General features: G+C 40.1%; 3 protein-coding genes across 5 annotated transcripts in view; 1 reads left to right on the top strand and 2 right to left on the bottom strand.

Annotated features, from left to right (window-relative positions):
- The window catches only part of LOC109848448 (alcohol dehydrogenase class-3), a 5,577-nt gene extending 5,308 nt beyond the window's left edge, over positions 1 to 269 (bottom strand). The window contains exons 1-2 of the mRNA XM_020417947.1: positions 100 to 269; positions 1 to 20 (exon numbers count right to left, since the gene is read on the bottom strand). The exon at positions 1 to 20 is cut by the window's left edge and continues 102 nt beyond it. Coding sequence (XP_020273536.1) covers positions 1 to 20; positions 100 to 133 — 54 coding nt within the window. The 5' untranslated portion in view covers positions 134 to 269. The remainder of the gene's footprint in view (positions 21 to 99) is intronic.
- LOC109848447 (pentatricopeptide repeat-containing protein At5g66631) lies at positions 234 to 4,594 on the bottom strand. Of its 3 annotated transcripts, none has more exons than XM_020417945.1 (2): positions 3,018 to 4,594; positions 234 to 1,190 (listed from the first exon to the last, which is right to left on the bottom strand). In XM_020417945.1, the coding sequence occupies exon 1, from the start codon at positions 4,346 to 4,348 to the stop codon at positions 3,092 to 3,094; it is 1,257 nt and encodes a 418-aa protein (XP_020273534.1). In that variant the 5' UTR covers positions 4,349 to 4,594; the 3' UTR covers positions 234 to 1,190; positions 3,018 to 3,091. The 3 variants fall into 3 exon arrangements, with proteins under 3 accessions (XP_020273534.1, XP_020273533.1, XP_020273535.1); XM_020417944.1 differs by lacking the exon at positions 234 to 1,190 and adding an exon at positions 1,590 to 1,995; XM_020417946.1 differs by lacking the exon at positions 234 to 1,190 and adding an exon at positions 2,394 to 2,545.
- On the top strand, positions 5,644 to 8,820 carry LOC109848446 (31 kDa ribonucleoprotein, chloroplastic). Its single transcript, XM_020417942.1, has 4 exons — positions 5,644 to 5,995; positions 7,029 to 7,130; positions 7,210 to 7,482; positions 8,398 to 8,820. Exons 1-4 carry the CDS (start codon positions 5,690 to 5,692, stop codon positions 8,449 to 8,451), a joined length of 735 nt encoding a protein of 244 aa, XP_020273531.1. The 5' UTR covers positions 5,644 to 5,689; the 3' UTR covers positions 8,452 to 8,820.

Genomic DNA, 16,973 nt, shown 5'->3' with positions numbered 1-16,973 from the left:
CGCCTCCCAAGCAACGGCAGCTTCAGAAAAAGAAGGGAAATGACGATCAAAATCGAGATCAACGGAGGATCGACGAGATCAAAGCTTCGGTGTACTGACCTTTGCAAGTGATGACTTGACCCTGAGTCGCCATTGATGACGATGGTGATGAGAGGGGAGAACAAGAAATAGGGAGAGAACAGCGAACACACACACTCTCTCTCTCTCTCTCTCTCTCTTCTCTTATCTTTTTGCTGGATCGTATAAACGCAATGAGATCGATATTAGTGAGTTCTGGTTACCGCTCGGGTATCTGCTGCGGAGCGAAACCCTTGAAGTCAAGAAGACCGCGGTGATGTTACCGGTTGCTGGGCCACATGGGCTGCCCATGGCCTGTCATTGGGCCATGTATACGCATCCTTGATTGGTATTGCTTCCTGGCCCATAGCGTCCACGGATTAAAATATGAAACCCAACGACTTCCGGCATCCCCTGTTTACTGTTTCAGCAGCACGAGCAATTCATATTTCACCCAGTAATTACCAAGAAATACGAGTTACTCGTCGCAAGAGGTGGTCCGAGGAGACCCAAAGTAACTCAAAAGATATCACGTGCATCGAAAGGCTCGTATCGAGACCCCTCCTTCCCTTTGAACCTTGAGAAATTTGACGAGGCAGCTAACGAAGGAGGCGAGCATCGTCGAAGACCCCAGGATTCAGAGGAAAGCCAGGGCAAAGCAGGTGGGAGAACTTGCTCTGCATTAGAATGGATTTTGTTTTTCTATTTTTTTTTTTTTTAAATTGCATTGCTACCCTTGAAATAAGCTGTTTTGATTGACGTCGACAGAATGTCGACATACTTGCGTCATCATTATCAATTTTCTGCTATCACCCCTGCTAAACTGGGGAAGCAAAGCAATGACTAGATGCACGTTGAGAAAATTGCGCAGTGCAGCTCACAACAGATCTCAGACAAGAGGCGGGTCTCATGAAACATCGGCTAACTCTCAGTAACAAACGCATTCATCTCAGTTAATTATAGCAAAAAGTACTCTCTTCTTTGCAAGTATTTTGATACCACAAAAGAGGGAATTGACAAAAAATTGCAGAAAGCAACCGAACATTCCTCGGTGACAGTAGACAACTCAAAATCCCTCCATTTATAAGTTACAATTCCAGACTTCCAGTCACAATTTCGGAGAATTGCTTGCCCTGCAGACATTAATAGTTGGCATTGCTTCTTGATCCAATTAAGAAAAATTAAAATAGCATGCCTCTGATCTCCCATAAGGGTCTGTTTGTTTGCCAAAAAAAAAAATTGATAAAAACCCCTGCCATGTCACCTTTCAAGAAATCCCCCCGTCACGTAGGATTTTGGTTTCAACCGATTTTCAAATCACATGTTTGTTTCGTTTTGTGATTTAAAAAAAATAAAGGTGTCATGTAGGATGTCACGTTAAATTTTTAAGAAATGTGTTAACCTCTGAAAACACATGGAAATATCACTTCTATGAATTTTAAATTATTAAAAGCACTGTTGAAACAGTCCATGTGAATAAAACATATTATTTAAATACTGAAAACACTGTTACTATTGCGGCTGATTTTTCTTCCTTTTTTTTTTCAAACAAACACAAGAAATGGAAAACTAAAAGCATTGTTACTATTGCAGCGTTTTTTGTTATTTGTGTGACTTTTTTTGGCGGTGAAATGGGATGATTTCTTTGCGAAACAAAAAAAAAAAAGTGGGACATGTCATGAAAGCTATTGAAATCATTTAAAAACTGAGTTCTCCATTTCCGATTTTTTCGGAAAACAACCAAACAGACCCTAAAATGCAAACCGAAAGTCAATGTAAGTATGCAATAAGTACGGTATAGCAGCTGAACATCCACTGGAAATACAACGGAAAGAGAACACAGAAGAGGAAGAAGAAGAAGAAGAAAATGTAACCAGCATTTTCCTTTTCCCCCGCAACTATTCCATCATCTTAAAGGCAAATTGCATTGCTTTCTCACTGCAAAGAATAGAAGGCACCAGATGCAAAACATAGCAATTAAATAAGTAAACAATCTTAAATTCTACAGATTTAAACTTCCATTAAATACATCAAACTTTAAAAAGAGATGGAAAAATGACTGCAAAAGGGGGGGAAATCAGGGGTTCTTTCCCTCAGGACCAAGAATCCCATTAACGACCGAAACCCCGACCAAAACCCCGACCGCCTCCGCTCCTGCCACCACTCCGGCCTGCACAACCCCCCCAGCACCAAACCCTAGCTCACCGGTGGCGATCTTCTCCTCCACCGCCTCGATCCCCTTCTCCGCCACTTGAATCTCCTTCTCGACAACCTCCTCGCCCTCCTTCACGATCGCCTCCGCCTCCTCCTCCACCTTCTTCAGCTTCTTCCTCAACCCAAACGGAGGGAGAGGGAGGGGAGGAGGGAAGAAGAGGAGGCCATGGGGTTGGGTGCCTAGGGATTTGGGGTTTGTGGTGGGAATTTAGCGGGAAGGATAAGGGACTGGTAGTCTAGTTGTGAGCGTTAAAGACAGAATTGCCCTTATGTACTGTGGAAAAATACCATTCAATAAATTGCAATAATTTAAAGCCAATGCTTACTTTATCATATCATCTCAATACAACTATTATGCAGTACTTATGCATGCTTTTTAAAAACTACTACTTAGCATATAATTTTAATAAATTCTTGACAAGGGAAAACTAGCTATTAGATAGTGATGAAGATGAGCAAACGGAAGCATTATTTCTGCTCCATAGTTTTATTAGTCTGTTGCTGACATGACACATGTCCGTCCAGATTATGATCTGGACATGATGATGATTCAGCCTGTAGTCATCTCACAGCAGCGCACCAGTTGAGGCCGTGGAGAGAGACACTAGTTTCGTCTGCTCAACATTCTTATATAGTAAATGTCCAGAATTTAGGACAATGTTGCGTTATAATTTCAATGAAATATTCAAGCAGAAAAACTATTTACTGTATAATACTGTGATACAACTAATGCTTCAAGAAATTACCTTGCTTTGCATTGATATCAGATAGACCGCTTTTGGACCACGATATACACAAGCAATCTCTCAATTTTCCAATTTCAACTCTCCCCTCTCTTAAAACAACCGGAATAAATATCACAAACCCTCCGGAAATCTGCCTCGCTCACCGTCCAAACATGCCCCGGCAAAACCGTTGGAATCCTCTCCCCCAACCCCTCGAACCTCTCCTCCACCGCGGCCGCCTCCCGTAGTTTCCCCTCCTTCCACAAGCTCTTCACAAGCAACCCCTTCGTCCCCCGGTCAAGAACTAAGCCCAAACTCCTCATCTCCTCAAACACTCTCAAGCCCAGCACGGCTCGCTCATTCTTACAATAAGCCCGGATCAAAACACGGTACATGTACCCATCGGGCTCGAGCCCACATTGCCTCACAAGCCCAAATAACTTGTGCACACTCTTCAAATCTCCCTCCTCGGCAAAAAACTGCATCAAACCCGAGAACGTTTGGATATCCAATAAGACCCCATCACCCATCATCTCCTCTAGCAACTCCATTGCCTCGTACTTCCTCCTACACTTGACAACGGTTCGTAGCAAGGAAGAACACAGTAACACCCGGTTCGTTTGGGTTAACGGGCCGCAAATTGACTCCGCACTGCGGTAGAGTTTGATGGCGGGTTCGGGTTTCTTCGATAACCCGTAGAAGTCGATAGCTAACCTAATAGTAGCGAACGGGAGCAAGATTTGTTCGGATTTTAATTTAGAGAGCAGTCTCTCGATTAACTCGACATGACCCGATCGGGCAAGGGTGGCGATCATTCTGGATACGGTTTGCGGGTTGTGGGTGAAGTCACCCGGTTGGTACGAGACCCAACAGAAGAACTCCCATGCGGGTTCGGGTTTTCTGAATGACCGGAGGATTTTGCATACCAAGCGCGGCGTCCAGACGAATCCGGCCGATTCGAGCGCCTTCACCTCTGACGGGTCCCACCCGTTAAGGGCTCGAGTTAGTGATATCGGATCCAACCATGGTTTTAACCGGATCCGGTCACTCACGGTAATCTCATCCCCCGCTTCATCATCATCATCATCGGTTTCTTCATCGGATTCATCAACGACACACCCAATCTTTGCATTCGGAGCCAATTCATCGACGTATTCGTCAGTGGATTCGACGAAACCGGCGGATCTAAGCTTCGCGATGGATTCACGCATCGTTCGACCAGCGAGAATCCCATCAGATTTCATCTCTTTAACCAATGAATCAAGCTCATCGAACCGATCCAATGCCGATAAAGCTTCAGCGAGAACGTTATACTGCTTCGAAGTTCGCCGGGTCCTCATCATCGGCAACATCCTGAAAATCTCTCACCGCCGGTTCAAGATTCCCGACCTAACCAAATGATTCGATGATCACCGTGTAAGTCCTCGAGTTAGGGTTCGCTCCATCGCGCGATCATCCCAGAAAAGTCTCCACCGCCGCCGAATCCAATCTCATGGACGCCGTGGAGATTGATGATGAGATGTATGCTTCAGTGCAAGCGTGGCGGTTGGCGGCGGCGGCGCGCGGACATGATCTCGGTCCAGATCTCGGAGTGCGCGGCGAGATCCGCGCGGCGGCGAGGTAGCGGCAGGCGATCCATAGGGGAAACGCCGCGCCGTGGAGGGACTCGAGGAGGGCGTTTTGAGGTCATCGATGCGGCTTCGATAAGGAGAGGCGCTTTGCTAGGGTTTGGAGACTGAGGGGTGGGAAAGGGGAGGGATCTGAAGAAGGCGACGGCGAGGTCGACGGAGGTCAGAGATCGGATGACTTGGACGGCGACGACGGAGTCGAGGAGAGGGGACTGAGGAGGCGCGAGGGCGTTTTTCGAGGGGTCGTGGACGTGGAGGCCGGAGGCGGAGGGCGTTGATGAGGGCGGCGCGGCGGAGGTAGAGGGAGACTCCGCCGGAGGAGTCGGCGGATGCGGGTGCGCAGTCGGCGTGGCGGAGTAGTAGCATAGGACGGCGGGCTAGGGTCTGCAGAGAGTGAGGAGAGGCATCGGGCTTGGCATCATCGTCGATTTTTTTGGGGTTTAGGGTTTTGTGAGGTGAGAGAGAGAATAGTGCAAAATTTGTTTGGTTGGAAAATTATATTCAGATCCCTCGATTGGAATCGGACTCCGCTTGGACGCTCAAAATCTGTGTGCACTTTCAAAAATATTCGTAAAAGTGCAACTCAAATGATCAAAATGCTACCTTCTTTTAACAAACTGTAGCAGATTAATAGATAAAAGACATTCTATTTTTCGCACTACTATTTTACACGTGAATTATAAAGAACATTTGATATAGAACTGTCTTAAAATTAGTATTACGTGACCAATTATTTGAACCTGATCATCTTCATCAAACCAACGTATGGAATAACCCCGTATCCATTTTATCCAAAGCTAGAAAGTTCGCCTTATCCCCTTCCATATCTCCATCAATGGCACACGAACCTCCACGTCATCCTAGCTATCACTCACCCCATCCTCTTAATTTTAACCTCCAACATCTCCCTCCCTCACCTCTCTCTCCCTCTCCCCCCACCTTCATCGCTCATAAGCTCTACAACATGGCTCGCCGCCGCCTCTCCGGCCATAAACTCATCGTGTTTCTCGACCACGCGCCAACTCGCTTCGCTCCAAGCCTGCATACTTCCGGCCAACTACCGCAATGCCAGCTGTAAGTAACATCACTGAGCAACTATCATTGACTGCCATGGTGAGCAAGAGGAGGCTGCTGAAGATCACTGCAGCGGTCGCGCAGGAGGAGGTTGCGCAGGAGGACGCCACGGCGGCTGCTGAAGAGGAAGGTGAAGGAGAAGGAGAAGGAGAAGGAGATCATCAGGAAGTGGAAGAAGTTGCAGAGCCTGTCATCGTTCAGAGTACCAAGCTTTACTTTGGGAATCTGCCATACAATTGTGACAGTGCGCAGTTGGCTGGGATTATCCAGGAGTATGCCAGTCCAGAGATGGTTGAGGTGCGTTAGAAGTATTACCAGGATTTACTCTATTAATTTGCGCGTGTTAATATCTTGCGGTCTGCTCTAGTATCATTCATAATTACATTTCGATATTCTGAACAATCCAGCAGGGTCACCCATGCAATTATAATCAGTAATATCATGGTAATAGTAGTTAGTACCTTGTCATATGCTTCGATGACATCTGGCTTTTCTGGTCATCAGTATTAGTACTCAAAGCCATAAATGCTGCTTGCTACTAGCGTATTAGCGCTTGAATCGTCACGTTCGTTAATTATATGTTTTCTTCCCATATGGATATGGCATTTTCCCGGAAATGCATTTATCACGTGTTAATGCTCATGCTGTTCAGCTCTGAAAGTATCAAATACTATGCAGCACTGATATCTGTGGATATACCTTATATCAGAAAAAAAAAAATTGAAAAGAAAAGAAACACACACACTCACACATCACTAATTTTTCAGTATTACTGAGTACAGAATTTGGATAATATAGAGATCTACTGATTTTGTTCGTGTCGACAGCTTGTTAACTGTTACCACTTTGATGATATCCGGTACTTTTGGTCGTTGGTATTAGTATAGGCATCAGCACCACTACTATCACATTTTGTCGTATAAATTGTCACGTTGTTCTATTTTCTCCTATATATTATATGGATATGTTCTGAAAAATAAATTATCATCCTCGTTTATAAACTATAAACGCTCTTACTGACCACAGTTCTGAACATTATGCAAAACTGAAATCTACAGAAACACCTTTCTCTTAAAAAGAAACTAACATTGCAATATGAAAGATGCAACACCCTAATTCTTCCTTTATCTGATATCTATATCAGTAATGTGTTTCACATAAGTTTTTTTCTCAGGGAAAAAAAGTGTTGCACTTAAGTAGTAGACTTAGTAAATATGCATCTAATATATGGGCGAAATCAGTAAACATTTTCAATACACATAAAACACATTCACAAATCAACTAGTGGGGATTTTGTTAATCTCATCTTTTCTTGAATGCATAATTTCAGGTGCTTTATGACAGAGACACTGGAAGGAGCAGAGGCTTTGCTTTCGTAACAATGAGCTCCGTCGAAGACTGTGAAGCAGTAATCCAAAACCTTGATGGGAGTGTAAGACTCTCTATAATCATATTCAATTCAAAACATTCAAATTCCTAATAATAAAATTTTCTCTCTTTACCCCTTGTAGCAATATGGAGGTCGAACATTGAGGGTGAATTTCTCAGACAAGCCGAAACCTAAAGAACCCTTATACCCTGAGAGCGACTACAAACTTTTCGTAGGTAATTTATCTTGGTCAGTGACGTCTGAGAGTTTAACTGAAGTTTTTCAAGAGTATGGCAACGTGGTTGGTGCCCGTGTTCTTTACGATGGGGATACAGGTCGTTCTCGTGGTTATGGCTTTGTTTGTTACTCGTCGAAGCAAGAGATGGATGCTGCCCTCGAATCACTCAATGGCGCAGTAAGATGAATTGTTATCGTCTATGTAAATATTAGTTAGAGTACTTAGCACTCAAATACCTCTAGCTATAGTTCCCCCTACCTTGCACTTACGTACTCTTACTTCTTATTGGCAACACTTCCGTACCTTGAAGCTTTTAAATTTGGCGCACTTTAGTACCTTGTGTTATGCAAATGTGAGAATTTCTCTTGAATATTTTCATATGACACTCACACGCTAATCATAGAACTTTTTAACCCTAAATATTTATTGAATTTACTATTAAACCTACTCGAATTCTATTTTAAATCTACCCAACTTCTGTTCTAAAATACAATTGGGATAGGCTAGTGGTACATTCAACAGATATTAAAGGTTAAAAAGTTCTAGAATTAGCATGTGAATGCCAATATTCTTATGTCTCCATGACGAAAGGTATTCAAACAGCAATTTAAAGAACTTCAGGGTGTATAAGTTGTTAGAACTAATATAAAAAACATAATATTCGATCATTGTCATAGCTTCACAGTTTTTGGTGTAATGGTTAAAGGACTGACTTTAAGATGGCATCAGAGCAGCCCAGGTTCGTGAGTCTAGATTTTCAGCTCATAAAAAGGACCTTCAACCTGCGGGGGCATGTTAGAATTAATATAAAACTATAATCCTTAACCTCACTATAACTTCGGAGTTTTGGTCTACTGGGTAGAGGGACATAATTTAAATAAGTGTTGTCAGAGTTTTGATCTAATGGCTAGAGGGATTTAATTTAAAATAAGTGCTATTAAAAACAAGTGAGGGAATATACAGTGCAAACCAGTAAGGTATTTAAGTGCTAATTAGCCTATTAGTTTTTGTTTGCTATCAATAAATCTAAGATTTATGTCTTTTCTCTAAATAAAGCCATTAATGATAATCTCTTCCTTCTGAATTTTGCAGGAGCTAGAAGGCCGCGGTATGAGAATTAGCCTGGCTTTAGGCAAGAAGAACTAAAGGAGAAAGGCATCATATGATTATGAAATCCTCAAGGCAATCTTAAAAGGATTTTAATCTAAGGATGGATGGAAAAGATTACAAGCACGAATGGATACAGAAAGAATGAGAGATTTGTTATTATTATTTTTTCGAATTTCACGTATTTTCCAATTTTTATTGGGATGTAAAGATCAGCTACTATGCATATTTATAGCTGGCGCTATTTATATAGCACTTAATTGACTGCTATAGGAACTTCTTGTTGATATATTGGGATACTCTCACGCTGTAAATTAGAATGCACAGATGCTTCTTGATTACCAGGGTCATCATTGTAATGATGTTTTCATATTACAATGTTAGACTGTGGAACTTTTTATTTGTTTATTTGTTCGTGTACGTTTTTCATGCTAATTTGTCGAATGTTCTAAAACTTGATCAGCATGAATTTTAAATTTCAAATATTTTCTTTCATTGGCTATGCAATAAGTGTTTATTATGATGCTCTAGATGCAATTAAGATCAGTTAAGTCCAATTGCAGGTTTTTCCTTTGTTCAATAGTTATATATTTTTATTTGCTATGCGACAACTGTCATTGTAGGCATTAAAAAATGCCGAACTTCGAAATACGATGAAGGTCGTCATAGAGACGAACCTCGTCTTAATCAAAGACTAGGCCCGCCACGCAGCAGACTTGACATCAAAAGACGAAGCTCGTCATTGGATACGAGGTTCGAAGTTCATCATTGGAGGTGAAGCTCGTCAGTGAAGACAAAGCTTATCATCAGACTTAAAGCTCGTCAGTGAAGACGAGATTCGTAAAAAGGAAATTCACAAGACTTGCTACGCAATTGGACTCAGCTATCGAAGGCGAAGTTCGTTAGTGAAGACAAAACTCGTCAGACGAAGTCAGTGAAAATAAAATTCGCCAGAAGAAGCTCGCTATACTGCAAAGCTGGCCTTATAAGACGAACCTCGCTGCATATTGAGGCTCGTCCAATCTGACGAACCTCGCCATGCAGCAAGGCTCGTCGTCCGTAGAACAAAAGATCTAGCCGTAACAGATTTGAAGACTTAGTCAGCCACGTGGGCTAGGTTTCAGGAGCACGTTACGCCTCATTAACCAACGTGGGCTGAATTAGAGGAGGCAATTACGCCCTTTACCTATAACTTTAACACGTTGGTTATATGCTAAAACTTTATAAATAGCAATGAGCGACTATGAAGAAGTGATTTTGGGAAGATTTTTGGCGATCATGTGAAGAGAAATCAGTGTCTGCATTCTCGTGATCTAAGCTACCATCAGAAGCTTTTTGTGATCTTGATCTGATCATCAACGGGAAGCAATCTCGGCTTGAGCATCGAGAGAAACATCATTTCGCCACCAAGAACCCACTTTTAAACAAAAGAGAAGTCAAATTAATCTTCTTTTCCTATGTAATCGAGAGTGAGTGATTGTAAGGGATTCATACTAAGCGATTGAATCCATTTTTAAAACAAGGAAGTTAATCATAAATTTTCCGACCCTACAGTTATCACTGTGAGTGAATGATGCTTGATATGTTGGATTATGCTTTCAACTATCCAAACATACTGATAGCTAAGAGCCATTTTGAGTGTGGTTGTATATATGTGCTATGTTGAATATTTCCCCAGTCATTAGGATCTAATTTTTATTTGAGATCTATTATGATCTATGTAAGAGATGATGTTCTCCTTCATGTGCTAGAAAAGTTATAAGGGAAGTGTTCATTGATTTATTTTGTGTTTTTCAATAACACTGTTTGCGACAGCATGGCATTACCTTATCCCCCCCCCCCCCCCAATAGATCTAGTAAGAAACCGCGCTTAGTTAGCACAAGGGTGAAAAAAAACAAATAATTACCAAATAGTTCGTTAATTGTTCGAGAAGATATTTAGTTAAATTCGATTTGGTAGTTCATTGAACATAAACAAATAAATTGTAGTATTCGAAACTATAAACAAATATAAATTAACCAAGTCTATATTCGTTTCGTTTGAATATCAAATATTTGTTTAAATTTTAATCGCCTATAATTTGGATTACTGCACACATAACATTATATTTTAGGGAAAATTACTTAGAGGAACTAAAAAAAATTTGGGTCATGCATCCTTCTCCCTAGCCCCAAAACCATAACCCCCAAGCCCTTAAATTGAAATATAAATGCAACCAACCCCCAAACAGTATAGATACCCACTATCCAAGAAGTTCATTCCTAAATTACTCATTCTTCCCAATTTAAAACTCAATCCCTTTCCTCCCCTCCCCTCCTCCTCCCTCCTCATCTGCATCCTCTCCTCCTCCCCGATCCCCTCCTCGGCTCCGTCCGCCTCCTCCCCTCCTCTCCCCCCCCCCCCTCCCCTCCCCTCTGCATCATCTCCGACAACCCCTCGCCTCCCATTGCCGGAGGAGGCGGCGGCAATAAGACACGCGACGTCATCTCGAATCTCGCTCGCCTCATCCTTGAAGGCATCGTCAAGCCTCTACAAACCCTAGGTCAGATCTTGAACAAGAGATCTCCGGAAGCTTCGTCGTTAGCTTGCTCTCTGGTTTTGTCGGAAGTTTCGCATCACTCGCCGGCCAGAGGCGAGCAGATATCAATCTAACTATGTAAAACTTTAGGGTTTATTGATTTGATCACTGTTTTCTGTAGTTTCAATTCAGTTTCTTGAATCTTAGGGTTTTTATTTTTGAGAAAAATTAAAGGTGTTTATCTTAATATGTTACTTGTCCAGAATGAAGTTACGAAGAATTCAAAGAATTGGGGGAGTGTTGAAAAGATTGTGCTGATGATGGTGCTGGGTTGATCTGAGGTTGGTTGTTTTGATTCCTTCTTTTATTTTATTTGTTTCTTGATCTGGATTGCATTTACATGAGATTGCTAGAAAGTTGTTGTCTCGTTGTGTTGTAATGCTTATTTAGTGTCTTGTAGCTGAAACTGGATAAATTCTGAATCATTTACTTTAGCCATCATTTTAGTTTCTAGGAACTAGCTTTTAGTTGATTAATATGAGAAATTTGGCCGCATGTATTAGTTTGGACTTTAGAAAAAAATCATGAACTTGGAATACGCTTCTTCCATAAATATTGGAGAAAAGATATGTTATGCATTATGTACTTATAGTTCTATGGCGCATGTAGCATGGTTATTGAATTGTCCTAAGATGTTGTTTGACGTTCAATTGATGCAAAGTATTTCGTTAAAATACAGTGTTTTATCTTGATTATTCAGAACTTTCTAAAATCATCCTTTGTTTGCTATATTATTTTCTAAAACGGGATAAGAATTGAAGTGTCTTGGCAGTTTTAGGCAGATGCAGTGTAGTAGATAATATGTGAAAAATTAAGATGTATGAGATTTTGGAAATAGTATCAGGATTCAGGGATTCTTTACTGCTGTTATGTTATATTTATACATTACAGTGTGATTTTACCTCTTTTCTATTTAGGTACGATTGTGGCATACATGCATATTGATATTTATACATTACAGTGTGATTTTACCTCTTTTCTATTTAGGTACGATTGTGGCATACATGCATATTTTTTCATCAAAGCGATCCTAGAAGGAAGGGAGGCAATGAATATTGACCATCCAACTATTTTTAGATAGGATGGTGAGTGGATACGACCAGGCGTCGATATTCAGAGCATTCAAATATAAAGCAGTTCCTTGTCGAACGCAAAAAAGGCTCGTCAGTTTCTCTAAATATCTTATACTTACCAATTTATTAATACACGTGATACTTGCTTATGTCACGTGTTGGTTTCATGTGACATAGTGACATTTTGGGTGATATATTCTCCTGTTATGTTATATTTTGGTATTCTGTGTGACTTATGCTGCTGTTATGTGATATTTTGGTATTATGTGTGACATATGTTGCTATTATGTGATATTTTGGTATTCTGTGTGATATATGTTGCTGTTATGTGACATTTTGGTATTATGTGTGACATATGCTGCTGTTATTTGACATTATGGTATGCTTTGTGACGTGTGCTGCTGTTATGTGATATTTTGGTATTATGTGTGACATATGTTGCTGTTATGTGATATTTTTATATTATGTGTAATATATTCTCGTTATCAGTTACATATGCTGCAGTTTAAGTGTTATGTGATATTTTTACAGATATGATTGTAGCATACATGCATATTTTTTCCATCAAGATGATCCTAGAGGAAAGGGAGGCAATGAATATTGAAGCCTTTCAAAGAGAGTCTGAGATATTACGGGCAGGACTTGCTGCTCAAATCATATGCGAAGGTCGTGAATGGAAGTAGTTGTGATTGAAGTTAGATATTGATGATTCAGAATATCTTTTGTACTTTCGGATAATGATGTACCATTGATTGAGTGGAAGTATTAGACAAACATATATAACTGTTTCATTTGTTGGTTGTTGGATGTTTACTAGCTGTTTGTAAATGATAAAATATGCATTTGTAATTTTTTGGTGACCTTTTTTCTTTAGCATATTAAATAGAATCTGAAAGTAAAGTTCTTTATACATTTTTAATTTCAGAGGTACAGCCCTAATTCTACTAATTTAGCAAAATTATGCGGTGTTGATGATAGCGGGACAGAGGATTTGTACTCAATTTGTTGGTTCTTTTTCTCCTTTTAAATTCAACTTCGGGTTGTTCTTTGAGAATTATAAATTGCAGTTTAGAGAGATGGGTTTTGCCTCAAGTGTTGCTTAACGTATTTCAAAATAATTGGAGTTTGTTGCATACAAGTATAAACAACACCCAAATGTCACGTATAAACAACAAATGTCACAAGCAACACCCAAATATCATATACAACACCCAAATATCACGTATAAACAACAAATGTCACAAGCAATACCCAAATATCACATATAACACCCAAATGTCACGTATAAATAACAAATATCACATACAATACCCAAATATCACATACAACACTCAAATGTTACGTATAAATAACAAATATCACAAGCAACACCCAAATATCACATACAACAGATATAAGTCACATCTAATAGAGTCATTCTACATGTGATCACAAGCAACACCCAAATATCACATACAACAGATATAAGTCACATCTAATAGAGTCATTCTACATGTGACACGTAGAAACAAGTTACAGCCATATACAACAGATATAAGTCACATCTAATAGAGTCATTCTACATGTGACACGTAGAAACAAGTTACAGCCATATGACAAATAAGCACATTCACTATCAACAATAGCTAAATGGCGAGATATTGATGCTCGTGGAAGAGGTCGGTGGCTACGAATTTGAGGACTTCCATTTGTTTCGGGCAGATCTTTCTAGGAAGATATGGGTCAGCATTGAAGGAATTAGTCGTCGAGCTCTATTCGTGGACGATACTAGCGGGTTTAAGTGTTATGTGAAGGATTTAACAAAGGACTTCCATTTTTTTGGGTTTGCAGTAAAAATGGAAGGATTTAACAAAGGAGGAGTTAGTGAAGTGTTCTTGTCAAATTATAAGCTTGGGAAGACCCCATTGCATCTAGCGGCGAGGCAAAGATGATTTTTGTTTATTTTAAATTTGTTTGCTTTAAATTTAAGTTTTGAATTCATTATTTGTACTGCACATTGTTATAGATTGGTTCTACGAAGGAAATGGGATGATGGATTGAGATTGTAACTTAGTTATTCAAGGTTAAATGGGAAAATGAGGAATTTTTTGGAACATATATGTATCACAGTTAACCGTAAATGTGACAAATAAGCATATCATGTGAATTTCTATGTTATATGTGACAATTCAATCTTACATGTGATAGTTCTACCTTATATGTGATATTTAGATTTGATTTGTGATATTTGGGTGTAATTTGTTGATAGTGAATGTGCTTATTTGTCACATGGCTGTAACTTGTTTCTACGTGTCACATGTAGAATGACTCTATTAGATGTGACTTATATCTGTTGTACATGGCTGTAACTTGTTTCTACGTGTCACATGTAGAATGACTCTATTAGATGTGACTTATATCTGTTGTATGTGATATTTGGGTGTTGCTTGTGACGACTCTATTAGATGTGACTTATATCTGTTGTATGTGATATTTGGGTGTTGCTTGTGACATTTGTTATTTATACGTGGTATTTGAGTGTTGTATGTGATATTTGGGTGTTGTATGTGATATTTGTTGTTTATACATGACATTTGGGTATTGTATGTGATATTTGGGTGTTGCTTGTGACATTTGTTGTTTATACGTAACATTTGGGTGTTGTATGTGATATTTGGGTGTTGTTTGTGACATTTGTTGTTTATACGTGATATTTAGGTATTATATGTGATATTTGGATGTTATTTATACTTGTATGTGTTTGCGTCAAAAGTTGGTTTTGTTATGGAATTCATTATATCTTCGGTCGATTACAACAAATTCAAAAGAGATAGTCTTTTTATAAGACTTCTTTTACACAACAAAAGGAAAATTATAACTTTTTTAGAAACAAACGCAGGATCGTTGTTTGGATCGCTGCTTGCGTGGGATCTTTGCCTGTGCCGGGAACGCTTTGACTCGTGGACCACCAAATCACAGATTCTAATTGAACCGTGAGGGGTTTAATGATTCTTCCTTCGTTTATCGAAGTAAGAATTTGAAGCGAATATCTTATCGATGTAAGATGTTCACTCTTCTAAAGATCAAGTCAGAGCTTAGATCTCTAGGAATCGCCAAAAGCTTCTTGAAGATGTTTGTGAAGAAGGAAGACTCTCTTTTGCTCTAATTCATCAAAAGCTTAAGCCTTTTCTGCTCTAATCTCTCTGGAAAATGCTCAGCCCCTGTCAATGATGGCCATAGGGGGGTATTTATAGCCTCCTTAGACGATAACTGAAGAAATAGCCGATCAACAACTGCCTCTTTAGGCGCGGCAGTTGATGCTGTCGCGGCTAAAGGCGCGACAGTCGACACTGTCGCGGCCAAAGAGCGCGGCAGTCGACACTGCCGCGGCTAAAGGGGCAGTTACATGCACGTTCATACGTGTTTGAAACCGTTCTCCCACGACCTTTAACCACCTTTTTCGTGGTTTAACTGCTCGTCCACGTCAGCACACGTTCTATCTCTTCTGATTAAGAGAGCAGCGTTTATCGTCTTCTCTTTATCTTGAGTGGTGTTTGAATGTCTGTAAGCATTTTTCGACGCCTACAGATACCCCCTCCAAAGTATTCTAGACTCATTCTTTTATAGAGGAGTCTGGGATACTTTGGATAAGACAGATCTTATCTGCAACCCCTTCAATGTTTGGTTGAGTAGATCGTGGAGAGGAGTCCATAAAATAGTTTCGGCTCTTGATCTCTTCATTCATTAGTCTATTCAGTTCTTTGTAGAATAGCTAATACTTCTTCGGCACTGCGTTTATCGCTGAACCGTTGTTGAAATTTTGAATCGAGGCTGGCATTTCCATATTGATGCTCGTTTGTCCTTTGAGAGTTCGTCAGGTTATCCTTAAGAATATTAATATTCTCCAGAAACTTCCTGTTGAGGGTAGGGGAAGGGGAACAGTTTAGGCTCGTGTACCTATTGGAGTAAACATGGTCTCTTTTTTGTTGGTAGAGATGAACCCGATGATGGAGAGGAAGAATTTTATATTCTATCTCCTGGTCTCTTGTTTGTTGGTAGAGATGAACCCGATGATGGAGAGGAAGAATTTTATATTCTATCTCCTGGTCTCTTGTTTGTTGGTAGAGATGAACCCGATGATGGAGAGGAAGAATTTTATATTCTATCTCCTGGTCTCTTGTTTGTTGGTAGAGATGAACCCAAAATCGGAGAGGAAGAATTTTATATTCTATCTTGGTGCAAAAGAAACTCAAAGTGGGATCTCCACTTAGAGAATCTAGATTGGTTTGAATAATCCTAACTGTCATAAGGTTTGACTATTCAACTCAAAAGGGGATCTTTTGTTCGTTAAATGAATCAAAAGGAGGTTTTGACTGTGGTCCTAACTGTAGTAAGGTTTGACCAAGTGGGAGTTTTGAGACGATCCTAACTGTTTAAATGTTTGATCGTTCAATTTGTGGACCTCTCGTTCATGGAAGGAATCGAGAGGGGATTTTAGCTTTGGTCCTAACTGTTTAAAGGTTTGACCAAAATGGGAATTTTATGAGGGAAGATTGATCTAAAGAGGTGATCGAATCTCATCTCAGCAAAAGAGTATTCAGAAGTTATAGTAAGAGTTTAGTGTTTATCACTTTGTTCATAATGATCGGGGTTATCCCTAAGAATATTACATTTAACATTCTTCCGGGAACTTCCCGTTATATGATTTATCCACCCCCAGCTTCCTTTGCGAAACCGGGTTTAACATTGTACTCAGTTGGATAATCGAGAAGCAGTTTATACTCATATACTCTTTGGAGTGTGGGGAAACAGTTTATACTCGTGCACCCACTGGAGTTGTATGGTCGTCTTTACTCGACTTCTTTCGTCGTTATGACGCCGGAGTCAATTAGGGCTTGGATCTTGTTTTTGAGTCCAAAGCAAATCTCAG

Source organism: Asparagus officinalis, chromosome 7, assembly GCF_001876935.1.
Source record: "Asparagus officinalis chromosome 7, Aspof.V1, whole genome shotgun sequence".
NCBI lineage: Eukaryota > Viridiplantae > Streptophyta > Magnoliopsida > Asparagales > Asparagaceae > Asparagus > Asparagus officinalis.
This window is presented reverse-complemented; position numbering and strand designations above follow the sequence as displayed.

Bases quoted from the DNA above. Each gene is read 5' to 3' on its own strand.
- LOC109848447 (XM_020417945.1), bottom strand. From the start codon at position 4,348: ATGTTGCCGATGATGAGGACCCGGCGAACTTCGAAGCAGTATAACGTT.
- LOC109848446 (XM_020417942.1), top strand. From the start codon at position 5,690: ATGCCAGCTGTAAGTAACATCACTGAGCAACTATCATTGACTGCCATG. The intron at 5,996-7,028 runs GTGCGTTAGAAG...GCATAATTTCAG, and splicing joins CCAGTCCAGAGATGGTTGAG to GTGCTTTATGACAGAGACAC. The intron at 7,131-7,209 runs GTAAGACTCTCT...TACCCCTTGTAG, and splicing joins TCCAAAACCTTGATGGGAGT to CAATATGGAGGTCGAACATT.